Source organism: Eubalaena glacialis, chromosome 12 (assembly GCF_028564815.1).
Source record: "Eubalaena glacialis isolate mEubGla1 chromosome 12, mEubGla1.1.hap2.+ XY, whole genome shotgun sequence".
Lineage (NCBI taxonomy): Eukaryota > Metazoa > Chordata > Mammalia > Artiodactyla > Balaenidae > Eubalaena > Eubalaena glacialis.
Genome location: NC_083727.1, coordinates 16,287,180 through 16,306,033, shown reverse-complemented (window position 1 = coordinate 16,306,033; position 18,854 = coordinate 16,287,180). Strand labels below are relative to the sequence as shown.

General features: G+C 35.9%; 1 protein-coding gene across 3 annotated transcripts in view; it reads right to left on the bottom strand.

Annotated features, from left to right (window-relative positions):
* Positions 1 to 18,854, bottom strand: part of LATS1 (large tumor suppressor kinase 1) — a 43,445-nt gene that overhangs the window by 12,478 nt on the left and 12,113 nt on the right. For 2 of the 3 annotated variants that reach the window (XM_061206911.1, XM_061206910.1), the window contains exons 2-5: positions 16,478 to 16,951; positions 12,014 to 12,161; positions 5,324 to 6,837; positions 2,252 to 2,834 (exon numbers count right to left, since the gene is read on the bottom strand). In XM_061206911.1, the coding sequence (XP_061062894.1) occupies positions 2,252 to 2,834; positions 5,324 to 6,837; positions 12,014 to 12,161; positions 16,478 to 16,819 (2,587 nt within the window). In that variant the 5' untranslated portion in view covers positions 16,820 to 16,951. Of the gene's footprint in view, positions 1 to 1,403; positions 1,468 to 2,251; positions 2,835 to 5,323; positions 6,838 to 12,013; positions 12,162 to 16,477; positions 16,952 to 18,854 lie in introns of all 3 variants that reach the window. The other variant, XM_061206912.1, reaches the window with a different exon arrangement.

Here is an 18,854-nt window from a genome sequence, read left to right as displayed (position 1 = left end):
ATAGGACAAGTTTTACACTAAGAAAGATAAGCCTAAGATGCAGTAATTTACTCAAGTGATGACAGTAAAAATCACTGAGTAGGTAGGATTGAGAATTTGGTACTCAGACTGCTCTGCAATACTACTCTGGACAAAGTTTCAAACAAATTAGATTTGTGTTTCATTCATTCAGCAAATGACAACGATAATAATAAAGACACTATTCTTCTCTCAGGCAGCTTCTCTGTAGGGGAGAAATACAACAAACAAATACATATATAAGAAACAGTGATGCATTCCATACAGAGAATCAACATGGGGTGGTGATACGGCAAATTTCTAGGGTGGCTTGGGAAGACCAACTGAGGTGACATTTGTAAAAAAAATAAGAGGAACTCAAACATTGGGAAACCAGAGCAAGGCATCCTACACAATCACAACAGTACCAGAGAGAAGACCAGTGTGGTTAGTAAGGGGGAGAATGGTAGGAAATGGAGCAGGAGCCAGTGCACAAGGGTGTTGCAAGCAAAAGAAATGGTCTGCTTTTTCCTCGAAGTACAGTGGGAAGATACTGGAGAGTCTGAAGCAAGAGAATGAAAAGGTCTGATAAATGTTTAAAAAAGAAAACTTTAACTGCTGTATAGAGAACAGATTATAGGGAGGACAAGGGTGAAAAAGAGATCAGGTAAGAGGCTATTACAGTTAAGTTTGGCCTGTGATGGTAATAGTGCACATGGAGAAAAGTGAACAGACTGAAGATATATTTAGATATATTTAGAGGTGGAGTAAGCAGGACTTACTGAGGGATTAGATGTGGAGGGTATGGAAAAAGAATCAAGGATGGGTGGTGGTAGTACAATTTACTAAAAGGGACGGGGAACAAATATGGAGGGGGAGAAATTAAGAGTTGTTTATTGGCAATGTTAAGTTTGAAAGGTCTATTGGGAATCCTTGTGAAAGGGAGAGGCTGTTTCTGAAGAGAGAAATTTGCAAGTCATTGATGTAGAGCTAGTAATTAAAGCCATGACTGGATGAAATCATCTAGGAAAAAAAATATTTGAAATTAACCTGACTGTAATAATCATCTAGGATGTTTGATTAAAATACAATTTCTACCCTCAGTGGAGATTTTCAATCAGAAGACTGGAATAGAGCCTAAGAATCATATTTGTAAGATGAACCCCAAGTAATTCAGGTGAATCTGGGGAGACATTATATTATGTTAAGCTGAATATTAAAGTAGGTTCAGGATCTACTCCTAGTAGTATCTCAGTTCTATCCATTTAATGTCAATCTACTTGTGTTCACAAGAAGCACTGGAGGCCAGTTATACTTACCTCAGAGGATTGCTGTAAGCATTAGATCAGAAAATACGTAAAGCACCTAGTCATAGTAAGTATTCAACGAATGTTAGATTGACTTACACTTCCGTTAGTGCTTGGAGGGATCTTGGTGAGGCAGTGTGGTATAGAAGAAATAACATGGGCCCTGTAAGCAGACAAACCTGAGTTCAAAGCCTAGCCCTTACACTTATTTTCTGTCTGACCATGGGCAAGTTTCTTATTCTAACTTAGCCTCAGTTTCTTTACTCTGCCTCACAATGACGTTGTGAAGATTAAACAGAATCATGTACATAAAGTGTTTAAGGTTAAACAAGTTGTATAACAGTCATACAACAGAAGCCTAAACAGTCGTGAAAATAAATGTTATATGCAGGAACACAGATGAACCTCAAACAAATAAAGGAAGTCAACACAGAAGACTACATATAGAATGATTACATTTAAATAAAGGTTCAAGAGTAGGCAAAATGAAATAATAAATTATTTAGGGATATATACATATGTGATAAGAGTGTAGAGAAAAGTAAAGAACTGATTATAGAGTTCTGAAATACTCCCATGGAAGAAAGAAAAGGAAGTGGTTGTTTAGGGTCTTCAAAAGTACTAATAATCTAGTTCTTAAGCTGAATGGTGGGTATGGGGCTTCATTTAAAAATTATTTTCAAATTGTTATTTGTCTGACATATTTCAAATTAATAAAATGTAAAGAGATTAACTCAAAAATGTTAATGATATTTAGAAATAATTAATTCTAGCACACTCTTTCATTTTATAAATCTAAGTGTCTAAAGGATTCATCCACATTTATCCAGTGGAGTCAAGACCTGACCCAGGGCTTCTGGCTCCCATCCAGGGATAATACCATCTTATATTTTATTGCATTATAAATCATATGAATATGTCCAAACAAATTTTATGATTTTACTCACCACTCTGATAGTACTTAGAATCATGCGTCCATCTGAAGCCAGTGCAGAGGCCGAAGTCAGTCAATTTAATATGACCATCACGATCAATCAAAATGTTATCAGGTTTAATATCTCTATGAATAAAACCCATTTTATGAACACTTTCGACCGCACAGGTAAGTTCTGCTATGTAGAATCGTGCCAGATTTTCTGGAAAGATGCCCATTCTAATTAATAGGCTCATCATATCACCCCCAGGAATATAGTCCATTACAAAGTATAAATTGTCCTTGTCTTGGAATGAATAATAAAGACGAACTACCCATTCGTTGTCAGCTTCGGCCAGGATATCTCTCTCAGCTTTAACATGAGCAACTTGATTTCGAAGCAGAACATCTTTCTTTCGAAGAGTTTTTGTTGCATACAAAGCCTTAGTATCTACTTTTCTTGCTAGACAGACTTCACCAAATGCTCCTATTCCTAATGTCTTTATCTTCACAAACATAGACTTGTCCATTTTAGCCCTCTTAAGACGGATGTAATTAGACTCTTTTTGGCAAAGCATCTTTCTCATTTGATCTTGGGCATCTTGAGATAATCCAACCTAGGCAAATAAACTAAATATTAAATGAGGAATTATCTTCTATACTGAATATTAAGAAATCGCTTGGAAAAAATTCAGGCATATATTTAAAGGTTAAATGCATAATAATTTTTAATAAAGCATGTTAGAAATCTAGAATATACTTCAGAGAAAATTAATTATCAAAAGTGCAGCATAAGAAATAGTTAACAGGATACACAAGGTGAGTGTATATGCAGAGTCTGCTGTAGAGAGCAAGGAGAAGATGGTATCAATGGTCAGCTTTCTACTCTTCTCTAATGCACTCAAAAAACATGTTCCCAGTGTGCAGTAGCCAAACATGTTAACATGCACCCTCATCTATCTCTCCATGCATATTCATCCCAAACTACGTAATCAGATTGCTTTCATTATATGCATCTCTTTGTGGAATGCCTATGCCTCAAATAGTCTTCTCATTTTATCCTTCATGAAAAGAAATTCTTCCACTCCAGGTTCATTTATTCTAAAAAACTGATGTATTAAGAACAAAAGAATGTCTTTCCTAACCTAACCACTCATTAATAGTCAGTCTTTCCTTTTATCTTTCTCAGGGCATTAGAGTAAGGGTAGGACTCACAGCCACCACTAACGCAAAATGCAAAGGGTATGCCCTACCTTATGTAAAAGGGACAACTTTTTTGATTACAAGGTATCTTTTAGATATTTTGGAATGTTTCAAAGAATAGTCAGTGTGACTTATGAAGATACCAAAAAAACAGATAAAAACAAAAACCAACGTCTAAGTAGACATGGAATACCTGGATTCAGAAGGAATGAATAGTTCATTTTTGACTAGTTAATGAAGAATTAACTTAAGAATTTAAATAGAAAAGGAATTTGATTTGAAAAGTAGAGCATAATTCTAGAAATGCAAGACTAATTAAAATATAGCAACCTCATGCTTCTGTTAGGATGCGCGTTTACATGCAAAATCTTTTAAGGGTGGCATGCCAGACTTAGTACAGAACTATTTCTCTAAAAATCTTACTTGCCTACACAGTAATGGAGGCTACAGAAGTCAGCAAAGCTTCCAACACCATAAAAGTTTAAATCAGCTATTAGTGAAAGTGAAGAGGAAAAAGGAAAAATAAACTAAGAAAATACATACAGACAGACTTTAGTAAGAAATCCTAAGAGCTAAATATGGATAAGTCATACAGGTTATCATGGTATTTCTCACCTCACAAAATTCAATTTATAGCAGGAGTAACTATACTGTGAAATCAGATTTAGAAAAATCATTTTAAAAGAATGGCTCTCTCAAGTTTCAAAAGGAAGTTTAACACAAATTTAAGCCTCTTGGCTTTTGAGCACTAGATGTAAGATTAGGAGCCAAACCTTTGAACTGTAAACATAGGATAAAAATAATAATGAGAGTACCACCATAATATCTAGTGAAGAGATCTACATAGAATCAACAACAGACATTAATCTAAAGTGTTTAATTATTCTGATCTCCTTTTTAGTAGTTTAATAATTTCAACATATTTTTCTAGTACATTATAAAAATAAAATTAGAAGGGGAAATAACTGAAAGGAGATGTGTCTGACACTTTCTAATAAGACCAAGCTGATGAATAAGCCCCCAAGCCCAAAAACTACTGTAAATAAAAATGTTTCATAAGTTTATCAAGAGATGGGACCCAGATATTTCTAGTTTATTTTAAAATGTAAGATAATGTGTAAACTCTAGGAAAAAACCCTTGCTCCAATTTCCATTAAAGGGATTATGCATACCTAAACTACACACTGTAAACTGTATTTTTCTTAATTTATTACAACTTTATGATAAAAAATTCTGAGTAAATCATGAAATGCTAAAATAAAATGGTATAATCAAAAATACTTAATGTTTACTGACTTTTAAATAATTGATAATATATTTAGGATAAAAAGAAAGAAAAATACTGGACCACAGTATTTTAAAATAAACAACAAGCAAATACATAATCAAGTATAAAAATGGACATTTTAAAAGGTTTTATACTCAGCTGTAAAAAAGAATGAAATGATGCCATTTGCAGCAACATGGATAGACCTAGAGATTGTCACACTGAGTGAAGTAAGTCAGACAGAGAAAGACAAATATCATATGATATTGCTTATATGTGGAATCTAAAAAAAAAATGTACAAATGGACTTATTTACAAAACAGAAATAGAGTCACAGATGTAGAAAACAAACTGATGGTTACCAGGGGGGTAAGGAGGGGGGAGGGATAAATTAGGAGATTGGGATTGACATATACACACTACTATATATTAAATAGATAACTAATAAGGACCTACTGTATAGCACAGAACTCTACTCAATATTCTGTAATGGCCTATATGGGAAAAGAATCTAAAAAAGAGTGGATATATGTATATGTATAACTGACTCACTTTGCTGTACACCTGAAACTAACACAACATTGTAAATCAACTATACTCCAATAAAAATAAAAAATTTTTAAAAAGAGGTTTTACCCGCATCATTTCGTTCTCTAATTGTTTTTTACGATGTAGACGCTGCTGATGAGATTTGAGTACATTTTCTACATGTTGCTCCATAAAGAATTTAAATGCCTGAGGAGAATAACTTTGGATACGAGATTCCCTTCGCTCTTCATCTTTCTTGTTTTTCCTAACGGTGATAGGTGAAGTGGTAATCTGTTTCTTTTCTTTATCTCCATTATCAACATTTTCATAACTTTTCTCACTCTCATCTTCCTTGGGCAAGCTCGGCTGTTCCTCTTTGCTAGATTTATTGATTGATTCATATGGAGGAACAGATGGGTTTTGGTGTAGCAGATGTTTGGGATAAGGTGGTGGTGGACCTTGATAGTTTGGAGCTTCAGCAACAGGCGGCATAACGGTCATATTTGAAGTGGTACCCTCAGAAAAAGGACCAGGTTGAACAGTTTGAATTGGCTGTGGTATCCAAGAAGGGTGTGTAGGTGCTAAAGCAGTCTGCAGCTCTGGTTTCAATACACGTATACTTTTCACAGGCTGTTGAATGGGAGCTGGTGTAATAGCAGTGACTGTTGTAGCCGAAGGCTGAGAATTAGCAGAATGACTTGTTCTATTTCCTAATGGGTTATTAAAAGAATTTGACCTCACTGGTATGTTAGGTTGCCATGTAGGGATTTCATGTCCACTGCTCGGGGATGACTGGGCAGGAGCAGAAGATGACTGAGGCCAAGTTGTTTGCAGTCCAGGTACATTAATGTTATAAAGTTCCATGTTATGACTATTTCTGTTTGGCACCATCATAGATTGAGGAATATTCCCATTTGTGTATGATGAAGGAGCAGCAGATCCTCCTGTTTGTAAAGCAGAAGGGCTTTGTCCGTTAGCTGGGGTCAGAGGATATGGAGGGGGTGGCTGCCGATTCACAGCGCCAGCAGGGACAACATTTTGGTGTATCATAAAATCAGTCTGGCCACTACCATTCTGAATTCCAGGTCTCCCTGGTGGAAAGTTAAATTTGTTAGCACTCTGCATGATGATTGGTTGCCTGCCAACAGGAACAGAATTAATGCCTCTCTGTCCCTGATTAGGAGGATTCATTGGGGACGTGTTAAGAGGTGGTGGAGGATAGCCCTCCTGCCAGGCTCCAGGTGGAACAGGAGAGATGCGGGAGATTACGTATTCCATGTTCCCAGAATAGCGCTTTGTTTGAGAGTTTGGTTCCCATGATGGGGGAGGTGGAGTTGTACCTCTTGGCGGGGGAGTCTGGCCTCTTGGAGGTGGTGGAGGAGTGACACTCCTGACTTGAGGAGGTGGGGGGGGGTTCACTCTCTGTCCGTTGCTAGGGTGAGCTTGAGTAAATGCTGTTATACCAGATCCTGACAAAGGTCTTCCTACATCTGTCTGTGAGTTGGGACTTTCAGAACGATAGGCCACACTTTCTCCTAGTGGTGGGCCATGTCTCTGAGGAACTAAGGATTCTTTAGAACCTTTCCAGCTTTGTTTGCGGTTAACTGATTGTTGCACACTCCCTATGGGAATAAAACAAAAACAAACAAAAAAAAAACATGTTTTTTTAACCTCTTACTTTCGAAAAATTTAGCTTGGAATTCTAACACTACTAAACGATAATTCTCTTTCAAGAATCACAAAAATCAAATTTGAGTATGTGCTTTTATTTTACCTTTTAAAATTTTATTTATTTTTGACTAGGTAACACATTCTCATAGCTCAAAATTCAAGTGGTACAATAGGACACCCACCCCGTCCCTTAGGCAACCAATGTCACTGAAGGTAACCAATGTCATCAGTAAGATATTTTAGGAATACACAGGTAAATAGTACTAGAAAAGGGAAAGGGAACCCTCCTACACTGTTGGTGGGAATGTAAATTGGTGCAGCCACTGTGGAGAACAGTATGGAGGTTCATCAAAAAAACTAAAAATAGAGTTGCCATATGATCCAGCAATCCCACTCCTGGGCATTTGAAAAGATACATGCATCCCTATGTTCACAGCAGCACTATTTACAATAGCCAAGACATGGAAACAACCTAAATGTCCACTGACAGACGAATGGATAAAGAAGATGTGGTATATATATATATTTTATATATATATATATATATATATATAATACACACACACACACACACACACAATAGAATATTACTCAGCCATAAAGAAGAATGAAATAATGCCATTTGTGGCTACATGGATGCGACCAGAGATTATCATACTAAGTGAAGTAAGTCAGAAAAAGAAAGATAAATACCATATGATATCACTTATATGTGGAACCTAAAATATGACACAAATGAACTTACCTAAAAAACAGAAACAGACTCAGACATAAAGGACAGATTTGTGGTTGCCAAGGGTGGGTGGGTGGGGGGAGGCGGGGAAGGCTTGGATTGGGAGGTTGGGATGAGCAGACGCAAACTATTATATACAGAATGGATAAAAAACAAGGTCCTACTGTAGAGCACAGGGAACTTATATTTAATATCCTGTAATAAACCATAATGGAAAAGAATATGTATATGCATAACTGTATCACTTTGTTGTACATCAGAAACTAACACTGTAAATCAACTACACTTAAATTTAAAAAAAAAGTATACCTCCTATATATGCTATTGTGCCTGGGTCTTTTCATTAAAAAAATTGAAGAATCTGTAGTAGTACATAAAGTGTTTCTTTACCTTTAAAAAATGTTATTACAGTTTTTCACTGTATGGATGTACCCAAATTTACTTAATCAGTTTCCCTACTGATGGGTGATAAGGTTGTTTCCAGTCTTTTGTTTTACCCCTCCCCCACAAAAAGCAATGAAGAATTTTGTACAGATACCATTTCATATATATGTTAAGTAGACAAATTATTAGAAATGGCATTATTGAGCCAAAGGATGTGTTCATTTGTAATTTTGATAGATATAACACTAATTTTAAATACATTTCAGTATGGCTTTTAAAACAAGAAAAGGCAGTAGGGGATAACTAGCTGAACACTAAATAAGGTAGAGATTTTACAAAGTCTCTATTTAATGGAATTTCCAAATAAATTAAACAGGCAAGAAAACATATGATACCAAAAAAAACGAAGTATTTAAAGTAGTCTGGTCACTAAGAAAAGTATAATACATTTAAAAAATCTATATAAAATACATTCGTATAAGATACGATACATATAAATAATACATTCCAGAAGGATTAAACATTTAAATGTTAAAGATGAAACCACACAAGTACTAGGAGAAAACCAGTGAACATTCGATAATATTGGGGTACCTCTTTGTACCTCCTGGGAAGGTCTTCCCAAGTATGACAAAGGTAGAGAACATACAGTAATAGACTGATAGATTTAAATACATAAAACACCTAGTACCATTCAAAACAAAACAAGAAGCACCCACAAATTTGAAAGTTCAACATCATCCTGGGAGAAAATACATTTAAAAACACATGAAAAAAACCTGGTTAAATATTCAGAATGTACAGTTTAACATTCTATTTCATCTAGGCTGGGCAGCATCTTGGGTCTATGACTTCAGGGAAAGTCATCACTCTGGGCAAGCTAGACAAGTCCTCTGACCACAGGCTCAGTCTCACCTTCCTCGGATAGTCAGCTGAGGCCAAATGCACCAAGTCACTCTCCCAGCTTTTACCAGTTAAGACGAAATCTCTGCAACCCTCAAGTATACTGCCATCCCTACTGCTCTGCACCTCCCATAAAGTTCTCTGTGTTCTTCCACTTCCTAAACCCTCCCACTGTTGCCCTCTAGACATGCTCTGTTCTATAACTAGCAAATGCTTCTCGATCACTAACCTCTGCTCCAAGCTTTCCCCCCACGTCCTTAAAGCTGGTTATCGTCTGCTGACATTACTTTCCTTTCAGTCCTTTGCAATCAAGGTTTTCTTTAAAAATAAACTGGGCTAAAAGGTGGAACTCCACTTCTTTGCTCTCCATTTGTGTTTCTAGATCATTGTTATTTCTGCAAACTGTTTTTAAAAAGCCAGTTCTTTGGAAGCTCATGCTATCTGTGGGAGGCCACATTCATTCCTCTAATGGTCACCCAATGAACACCTACTTGCTCGCCCTCATTCACCCATAACTTTGGCATTCTACCCTAAGCCCTGACAACATTCTATAACTTCAACATCCACATGGACGAACCATCCATCACCCTGGTTCCGGGTTCAATCCCTGGTCAGGGAACTAGGATCCCACAAGCCGCGCGGCGTGGCAAAAAAAAAAAGAAGCGAAAACTGGATAAGAATTTTGAAGTACCAAGTTAGAATCCTGAACAAGTTCTGCAAAATAATGGGACATCCTCACTTGGATAACTCAATGAACCTAACTAAACCTTATGTCTAAAACCAGACTTATGATCTTTCTCCACCAAATCCTGTCCTCCCTTAGCGTTCCCTTTCATAATGTGAGGTATCACCATCCATTTTTATACACCAAAAGCCTAAGAGTCATCCCACTCCATTATCACCCACCATATACAATCTATTGCCATGTCCTTGTCAATTTTACTCCTCCTATCTCTTTCTTATTTCATTCAATTTTCTCCAGCACCATCTCCCTAGTCCAAATTACCTTCATTTCCTGTGAACTGTATTTCTTATCAAGTCTATCCAGACACCCTCCTTTGCTCTCTCTAATCCGTTCTCATCCATTGCAGCTATCTTTCTGAAACACAAAGTTAATCATGTCATTACCCTGCTTGAAATGTTTCCATAACTTCCTGCTGCTCTTAGGATAAAATCAATAGACAGTCCTGCATAGTCAGGCCCCTATGCACTTCTCCATTCATATCTTATACTCTTGTTTTCAGTGTTCTAGCCACTTTCATTTCTTCGAATGTGACATCAAAACCTGCCAAACAAGCCATGCATAGGAACACGCTTCCTCATGAAACCCATCCCCATTAACCCTTGTCTTTCTTCAGATATCAGCTCTAGTATCAGTTTCACAGGAAGGTTTTCTCTGATCTCCTTGATCAGGTCAAAAATCCCTCTATTATATAAGTCCATAGTACCACATAACTGTCCCCTCTTCATTCACACTTACATAGTTGTAATTCTACATGTATTTGTGTATTTGAGTTCCCTTACTAGAATCTCAACTCCACAAAAGGGCAAGAACTTTATATCCAATGCCAAGCAAAGGGCCTGAAATAGTGGTTGATCAAGAAAAATTTGCTGAATGAAAGAATGAAAAAATTAGGCCTCTTATAAATCAATTAAAAAAGACAAATACAAGATTAAGAAAGAATTAAAATGTCAATTTAAAAATAATCAATAAACAAATGTTTAAGCTCACCAGTGATCAAAGAAATGTGAATGTAAAATTATAGTATTTTCACAACCATTAAATATACAAAAAGGATAATACCTAGGATTTACAAATATAGGCATTCTCATATTAAACTGATTGGGACAAAATAAGTTGGTAACATCTTTCTAGTCAGCAATACAGGCATACCTCGGATGGAGATGGTTGTGGATTCGGTTCCAGACCAGTGCAGTAAGGTGAATATTGCAATAAAGTAAGTCATGTGAATTTTTTGGTTTCTCAGTGCAGATGAAAGTTATGTTTACATTTTATATGTATATGTATATATGCACATATATATACTCTAGTCTAATAAGTGGGCAATAGCATTATATCTAAAAAACAATGTACATACCTTATTAAAAAATACTTTATTGCTAAAAAAATGCTAACCATCATCTGAGCCTTCAGCAAGTCATAATCTTTACTGGTGGAGGGTTTGAAATATTTTGATAATTATCAAAATATGACACAGAGACATGGAGTGAGCAAATGCTGTTTGAAAAATGGCACCGACAGACTTGCTTGATGCAGGATTGCCACAAACCTTCAATTTGTAAGAACTGAAATATCTGCGAAGTGCAATAAAGTGAAGCACAATAATATGAGGTATGCCTATGAGAAAAACTTTTTGCAAGTTCTTTGAAAATTTACTTTTACCAAATCATCAGGAATGTACAAAGATTTAGGTACAAGGGAATTTACTGCAGTGCTGTCTATAATGGCAAAAAAAAGAAAAAGAAAAAAAAAGGAAACAAGGCAAATGTCAAAAAATGAGACTGGTTAAATAACATATGTGATAAGTCTACCTTACTGTAGCTAAGTATTCTGTAGGCCATTTAATAACAAGGAAAGTTATACATGGTATACTAAGTGAATAAAGTAGGTTTTAGTATGACCCCATTTTTTGCTTAAACAATAAGAATCAAAATACGCACATATAAACCCACTCCAGTTTTTGACTGAGAAACAAAACATACCAAAATCTTGTGGATATTAATAGCGGTGTTTTCTTTTCGCTTACTTTCTAAATATTCTATGATGAACATGTTTTACAATAAGATTATATACATAAAAAAGGAATAGTCTGAATTATATTTATGGTTAAAAAGAAAACTATTTCAGTTGCATTATAGGCAATCAAGCAGTTCTCAACCTAGACTGCTGCTTATCAGAATTACCTATGGAACTTTAGGGCCCCATCTGCAAATTCATTTTGGTGTAACACTATAATGTTATTTTTCTAGCTTGAGGCTTTCACTTACCGTGATGCTTTTAACAATTTCTAAGACAAAACATTTTATATACTTAAATATTTTTAAGTATTATAAAATAAGAGACTAGAAAAAATTTGATTAATCACCTGGCTTTAAGTTGGCATTAATAGGTCTGGCAGCTGCTGCAGCCATCTGTTCCCGTCGAGGATCTTGGTAACTCATTTTACTAATGAATTCAATTGCAGCTTCTATACTTCTGTTATTAGTTTTCTGAAGAGCTTGTATAACCATATCCTGGTATGAAGTTTTAAAAACAGAAATAAAATTTAAATCTTATAATTAGTAAGAAGGAAACAACACTATAACTTCCACTGGAGAAATTCATAATTTTGAAGAACAAGGCCCCAAGCCAAAATATTAATGTCCTGTTTGTAAAACTACTCTGGGGGGAAGGGCAAGATAAGGGTAGGGGATTAAGAGGTACAAACTACTATGTATAAAATAAATAAGCTACAAGGATATACTGTACAGCACAGTAAAACTATAAAAATCCATATAATCTCAAATTACTAAAGAAAACAAATCCTCAAATCCTTCAAATGTTTCTTTAATATTTTCACCTTTATGTAATGTATTACTGTTTTCTTCTAGGGTTTTTTCCCAGATACAATCGTAACAACATGCTTCTGAATTTCTCATTCTTAATTTCATTCTTATATAAACAAACAGAGACTATCAGATTGTTAAAAAGGTATCAATCAACATACTGGAAACCACTCTTTCATACTGTTAAAGTATTTTATTAAGCATCTTTATCATTGTGTTTACTAGTAAAAGAGCTATGTAGTTCTGGTTCCTACCTTCTTAGAGTTTACATTTTCAGAGAATTTTATTTATGAGGACACAAATATAGGACAAATGGTAGAGGAAAAACACTCAGACTTTATATGATTATTTGATGAAGACTTTAGGAGGCTACATGGTATGATAGAAAAAACACGGGAGTTTGGAATCGAATGGAACCAAAGAGGTTGAGTTCCGGCAGCCCTGCATTACTATGCTTTGTCTGTCATGCTTCGAAGCAAAAATACACTCCAGTGATTGGAGATTTATGTGCCCCACTTTAGAACTGTGTGAACTCTGGTAACTTATTTAACATTTCAGAGCTCAGTTTCTTCATCTGTAACATACTCAGAGTTGATGTGAGGATTAAACAACAAAACATGTAAAAGCACGGTGCCTGGAGCTCAGATATGGGTTGTCCTCCTGCTCTGTTCCGTGTCCTTTATTTTATATGTAAACATAAATTATACACTAACATGCAAAAAGTATACTGATACACATTTTTCAAGAGGGAGGCAGCTTCTTACTTGTCCTAGAGGATTTAGTACTTCAAACAATATTTTTAAATGAGAAATGGCTTAATAAGACTAATGGGTGACCAGGCTATTGATAGATGATCCTCTTACTCAAAATGACTGGAGATGACTGAGGCCAAGCAAAAAAAGGCTGCGGCAGAGATTTGTTGCCTACTCAAGACCTAGTCTCCTTTTTTTAGAAAAAGTTACTAGGATTTTTTTGAAAGAAGTTTTCCTTATAGCTACAGTGGCCACATGAAAATTCTGACCAATGAGACAAAAACCAAGGATTTCTGGAAGAATGTTGCTATCCCTGATTTAGGTGCTGGTCCCTGCTGTACCCTGTTTCCTAGACAATAGATATGACACCTGTGCTAGAGCATGTTGCCACCAAGAAGGAAAATTCAAGAGATTCGTTAAGAGTTGTAGTTTGATATTTTTAAGAGACTGAACCGATGCTAGCTATATAAACTGAGTCACTATTTTGTTTAAAGCATTATTATTTGGATTTTTATTAAAAGCAACCAAACTCAATCCTTAACTGATAAAAAGGTACAGTGTGGTCACATTTTATGCCAATCAGACTTTGCAAATTTGTAGTGAGATACAAAGGATTAGTAAGTCTCACTTTATGTGCAAATTTAAAGTAATACAAATCATCCAAATTAAAATCCACCAAGGAGCGCTTAACTTTAAAGCGGTTAAAGTAAGTGAACTGTACTGCACTTACGCTACTACCACATGGCAGTGCTATCTCAGCTGGGAAGAACACTGACACCCACCGTTCTTTTTCAACACTGTAGGAACCATATCGTTAAATGCACTAGAAGTTCAGCCTGTGATTTTGGTGGTGATTATGCTGGCTTTTATTTTTTAATTTTATTGCTATATGTTAAAATATTTTTTACACCGGTAACAATATCAACCAAGTGTTGCTTAAGTGGGGGTCTTAGTGCCAGTGTGAAAAAGAGCACCCTTAAATCAGTAACTTTGGAATAGAAGTCTTATGTGCGAAGAAAACATTATGTCCACATTACCATGCTTTTGTTCTTCATGCTTAGAAACAAACAAACATACACTCCAGTGATTATAGCTTTATGTGCCCCAAGAATGCATCAATCCTTAATTTTTAACATTTAGTCCTACGAGGAAATTAATCTTGAAATATTTAAGGTTTTAATTTTATAGAGTACCAGAAACATTCTCAAAAAATTGCAACTGCCTTGAACTTGGCATACTTAAAGGAATAGATTAGAGTTTATGAAATGATAAGAGTAATGAAGTGAAAGGAATTCCCTGGTGGTCCAGTGGTTAGGACTGTGCGCTTCCACTGCCGAGGACCCGGGTTCAATCCCTGGTCAGGGAACTAAAATCCCATAAGCTGCGTGGTGTGGCAAAAAAAAAAGCAAAAACTAGATAAGAATTTTGAAGTACCAAGTTAGGATCTTGAACAAATTCTGCAACATAATGGGAAGCTACCAGAATGAGTGATTCAGGAGGTAGAAAAAGTAAATTGCCATATTCTTTATATCACGGTGAGTATAAATAATACCATTCCTTCGTTATTTGGATAAATGAGGATTGATAAATGTCTAAATGCTTTTAGTAAAGCAACCTTGCTTAAGGGGCTATTAATGTCATAAGGCGAACAATTTTGAAATGTGTGATTGCAGTAAAGCTAACATATCTTTGTAATGCAAAGCAATTATTGTTATTATTGCCAACAGATAAAGAACAGGGCACTGACCAATGTCTTACACTTCTTAAAACTGTTTACATTAGAAAAAATTTTTAAGTTCCTTAAAGGTATAGACCATCTTTGGTATGATTCCCTATCCTGACTGACGGGTTCACACACAGTAAGAGCTCCATAAATACATATTTACTGATGTGATTTATCTGACATACACATTACCACTTAAGGACCTTTACAGCCATGTGATTTTCTAAACTCCCTTTCCCTAGCAGTATGTAAGAGGAAAGAATAAGACCAATGATTCAGCCTTCTCTTTATTCTTTGTCTTTTGGCTAAAGGATTAGGAAGAAAGTACTCTAAGAGACTCTCCATTCAAGCCATTTCCTTAATCCTCCAACTACTAACCAGGAAAACATCCCAGGATCTCTTCTCCTCCCCCACCCCCATATATTTTCTGGTGCAAATCCAATATATTTAGAACACTTAAATATAAAATTAATAAGAAATAATATTAATCAAGTGAAGAGAATGGGCCAGAAAGAATAATTTTTTTTCTTCCTAGTTTAGTTATAAATTTCCCTTTTCAAATCCACTACTATAATGCATACTTAGGTTCTCATTTTTAAAATTAAATACAGAGATATCTGAAAACATGGTCACTAAAATACTAACAAGGTGAAGGAATTTTAAGGGTAGTTATTTTTGTGTAGTGGAGCTAATTTTTAGTTTCTTCCTTACACGGTTTAATTTTTAACTGGGAATAGATATTACTTTTATAATAAGGAAAAAAGTTACTATCATTTTGAAAGAAAATGTAATCAATGCTTGATTATTCACATTTAGTTACAATTTCCATGGCCAATTTTTACCTAAAATGATTTCTGCTATCTAAAATATTCATCTAAACTATGTAATCATGGAAAATAAATTTTATTAGTAACCTAAGCAAAATGGATATGATTAAATAATAAACAGACTATGAAAACCTTCAAAATGAGTTCTAAAAGTAAATATTAAAGACTTAGCATAACTGACATGAACTGAAATTTCACCAAAAAAACTTGAAATTCTTGGAGACTGATCAACAAGTAAATTTTTAGTTTTTGTGAAGTTAAGCTTTGAGTCTGAGAGGTCTGTGAGCGCAAGTGCTGAATGATGTCTCTGGCCCTCTTCCTTCTCTGTAGTATAAGCTTAAACTTCATCCCCTTAGGGCCCTCGTTTCTACAACAGCCACTCGGCTCACCAGGGAAACTACCGCACACAGACAGATGTCCTTGCCCTGCCCTCACTTGTGGCTTCCCTCACCTGCACTTCCACTCTAACTTCATGACTTGACTTTTTAAATCTCAGAACCACAGAGAAAGCTAAAGAAATAATAATTATTTTGTTTTAATAATTAATGAAATTGTAAACAACATTCTTTGCTGATAGAATATACAAATTTCTATACATAGTTAAATTCTCTCGAAGGAAACATCTGGGCGGGAGGTCACCTAAAAAGTGCTATGTAGCTTACGGTAAGAAAAATCCTTTCTTTTGTTTTTAAAAATTCTTACCTCATCAAATCCAGCAGCTTGCAAGTCTTGAAGCATTTGTGGATTAACTTCTAAAGTACTCCGACTTGTTTCATTTGCAAATGGTTGTAGAGAGTTTCGAATTTCCAGCAAGGCTTTATGATGCATCCCAAACTTGGGTGGATTTCTGACTTGTCGCGGATCTTCAGCTGACATTTTACTCATGTTATGCTCAGCCTTAGCAGCATCAGAGGGTTTGGATAAATTCCTAAGGGATTCCCGAATTTCTTGCAGCATTTGTCGGCTGCTGCCAGTATAGTTACTGGCAGGAAAGGTCTTAGGCCTCATTTGTCTATATCCTTCTGGCTTTTCACTCCTCTTCATGAAAACATCTATATATATAACTCACACAAAAGACTTCTTTAAGAGCTACTTGATAGATTCAGAGCTTTCCCTTGAGCAAAACTGAAACAGATCCTTTGTAGAAGTCCCCAGGAATGTTAAAATTTTTACGATCTAAATAAAAGAAAAAATAAACAAAGCTATAAAGTGACTGATAAAGCAGTACCATGTATAGTAGTCAGGCACCCCCTTAATCGCGGGGTACACCTTCTAAGACCACCAGTGGATGCCTGAAACCTCGGACAGTACCCAACCCTATATATACAGTAGACCCCTGAACAACATGGGTTTGAACTGCATGGGTCTATTTATATGTGGATTTTTTTCAACAAACAGTTGAAAAAACGGTACGACGCGACCTGGAGGTTGGTTGAACCCGAGGATGCAGAACGGAAGGCTGACTGTAAAGTTATCTCCGCCAGTTTTCGACTGCACAGAGGGCTGGCACTCCAACCCCCAAATTGTTCTAGGGTCAACTGTACTATGTTTTTTCCTTTACATACATATTTATGACAAAGTTTAATTTATTAATTAGGCACAGTAAAAGATTAGCAACTAACTAATAATAAAATAGAACAATTATGGGAATTCGCTGGCAGTCCAGTGGTTAGAACTCCATACTCTCACTGCCAAGGGCCCCGAGTTCAATCCCTGGTCAGGGAACTAAGATCCCACAAGCCTTGCGGCCAAAAGAAAAAGAAAAAAAGAACAATTATAACCACATACTGTAATAAAAGTTATGTGAACATAATTTCTCTCTCAAAATATCTTACTGTATAAATGTAATGCTTTTTCCATCTTAATTAAGCACTTATCATATACTGTGGCCATAACTTTTACAGTTTGAGGTGTGACAGCAAAACTAGCACAAATTTCTTTTTCCTTCTACACAATTTCATGTATAGAAGATTCGTTCTTACCGTAGATCTTAAAACCTTGGCACACTATTTTTTTTTCTTATTAAATCAAGAACTTTCACCCTTTCACTTTAAGGAAGCAATTTACGGCCTCTCTTTGGCATATCCGAATTGCCAGCATCACTACTCTTGCGCCTCGGGGCCATTATTAAGTAAAACATGAGCTGCTTGAACACAAGCACTGCAATATCATGACAGTCAATCTGATAACCCAGGCGGCTGCTGAGTGACTAATGAGAAGGATACACTGGACAAAGGGATGACTTACTTCCTCGGTGGGATGGAGCCAGATGGCATAAGATTTCATCCATGCTACTCAGAACGATACACAACTTAAAACTTGTGAATTATTTCTGGAATTTTCCATTTAATATTTTCAGACCACAAGTAACCATGGGTAACTGAAACCTTGGAAGGCAAAACCACGGATAAGGGAAGACTACTGTATTAGGGGGAAAAAACTCCACTGATTTGTAAGTTAAAAGACTTCGGTTATAGTTCTGGCTCCATTAAGGATTACTGTATAGTCAGGACATGCTAGTTGTGCCTATTTCCTAATCTACAAAATTACCTCAAGTACTGGTTATGACGATAAAAAATAATTTTAAGAGTGCTTTAGTAAGCATATAAAGTACAGCTGACCCTTGAACAACACGGGGGTTTGGGGCACCGACCCACCACACAGTGGAAAATCTGGGTGTAACTTATAATCGGTCCCCTGTACCCTCAGTTCCAAGTCTGTGGATCCTGTAGTACAGTAGTATTTACTATTCAAAAATCCACGTATAAATGGACCCGCACAGTTCAAACCCTCGATGTTCAAGGGTCAACCGTATATACAAATGTAAGGGATTTCTAGTGAACAATACAATGGGCAACCTCCCATTATTATCTTCATCTAGTGGCTACAATTTTAGGTTTTACTACCAGACTTCAAGTATACGATTCCTTTAAAAGAAAGGGAACTGCCGCTTTAAAAAGGTTTTTAAATCACTAGTCCAGAAGATACCTTTATGCTTCAAAAACAGATGCTTGGATTTATTTCCCAAACTGTGGACTGGGACTCTAGAGACAGTAAGCTTATTAACAACAGGGTGAGG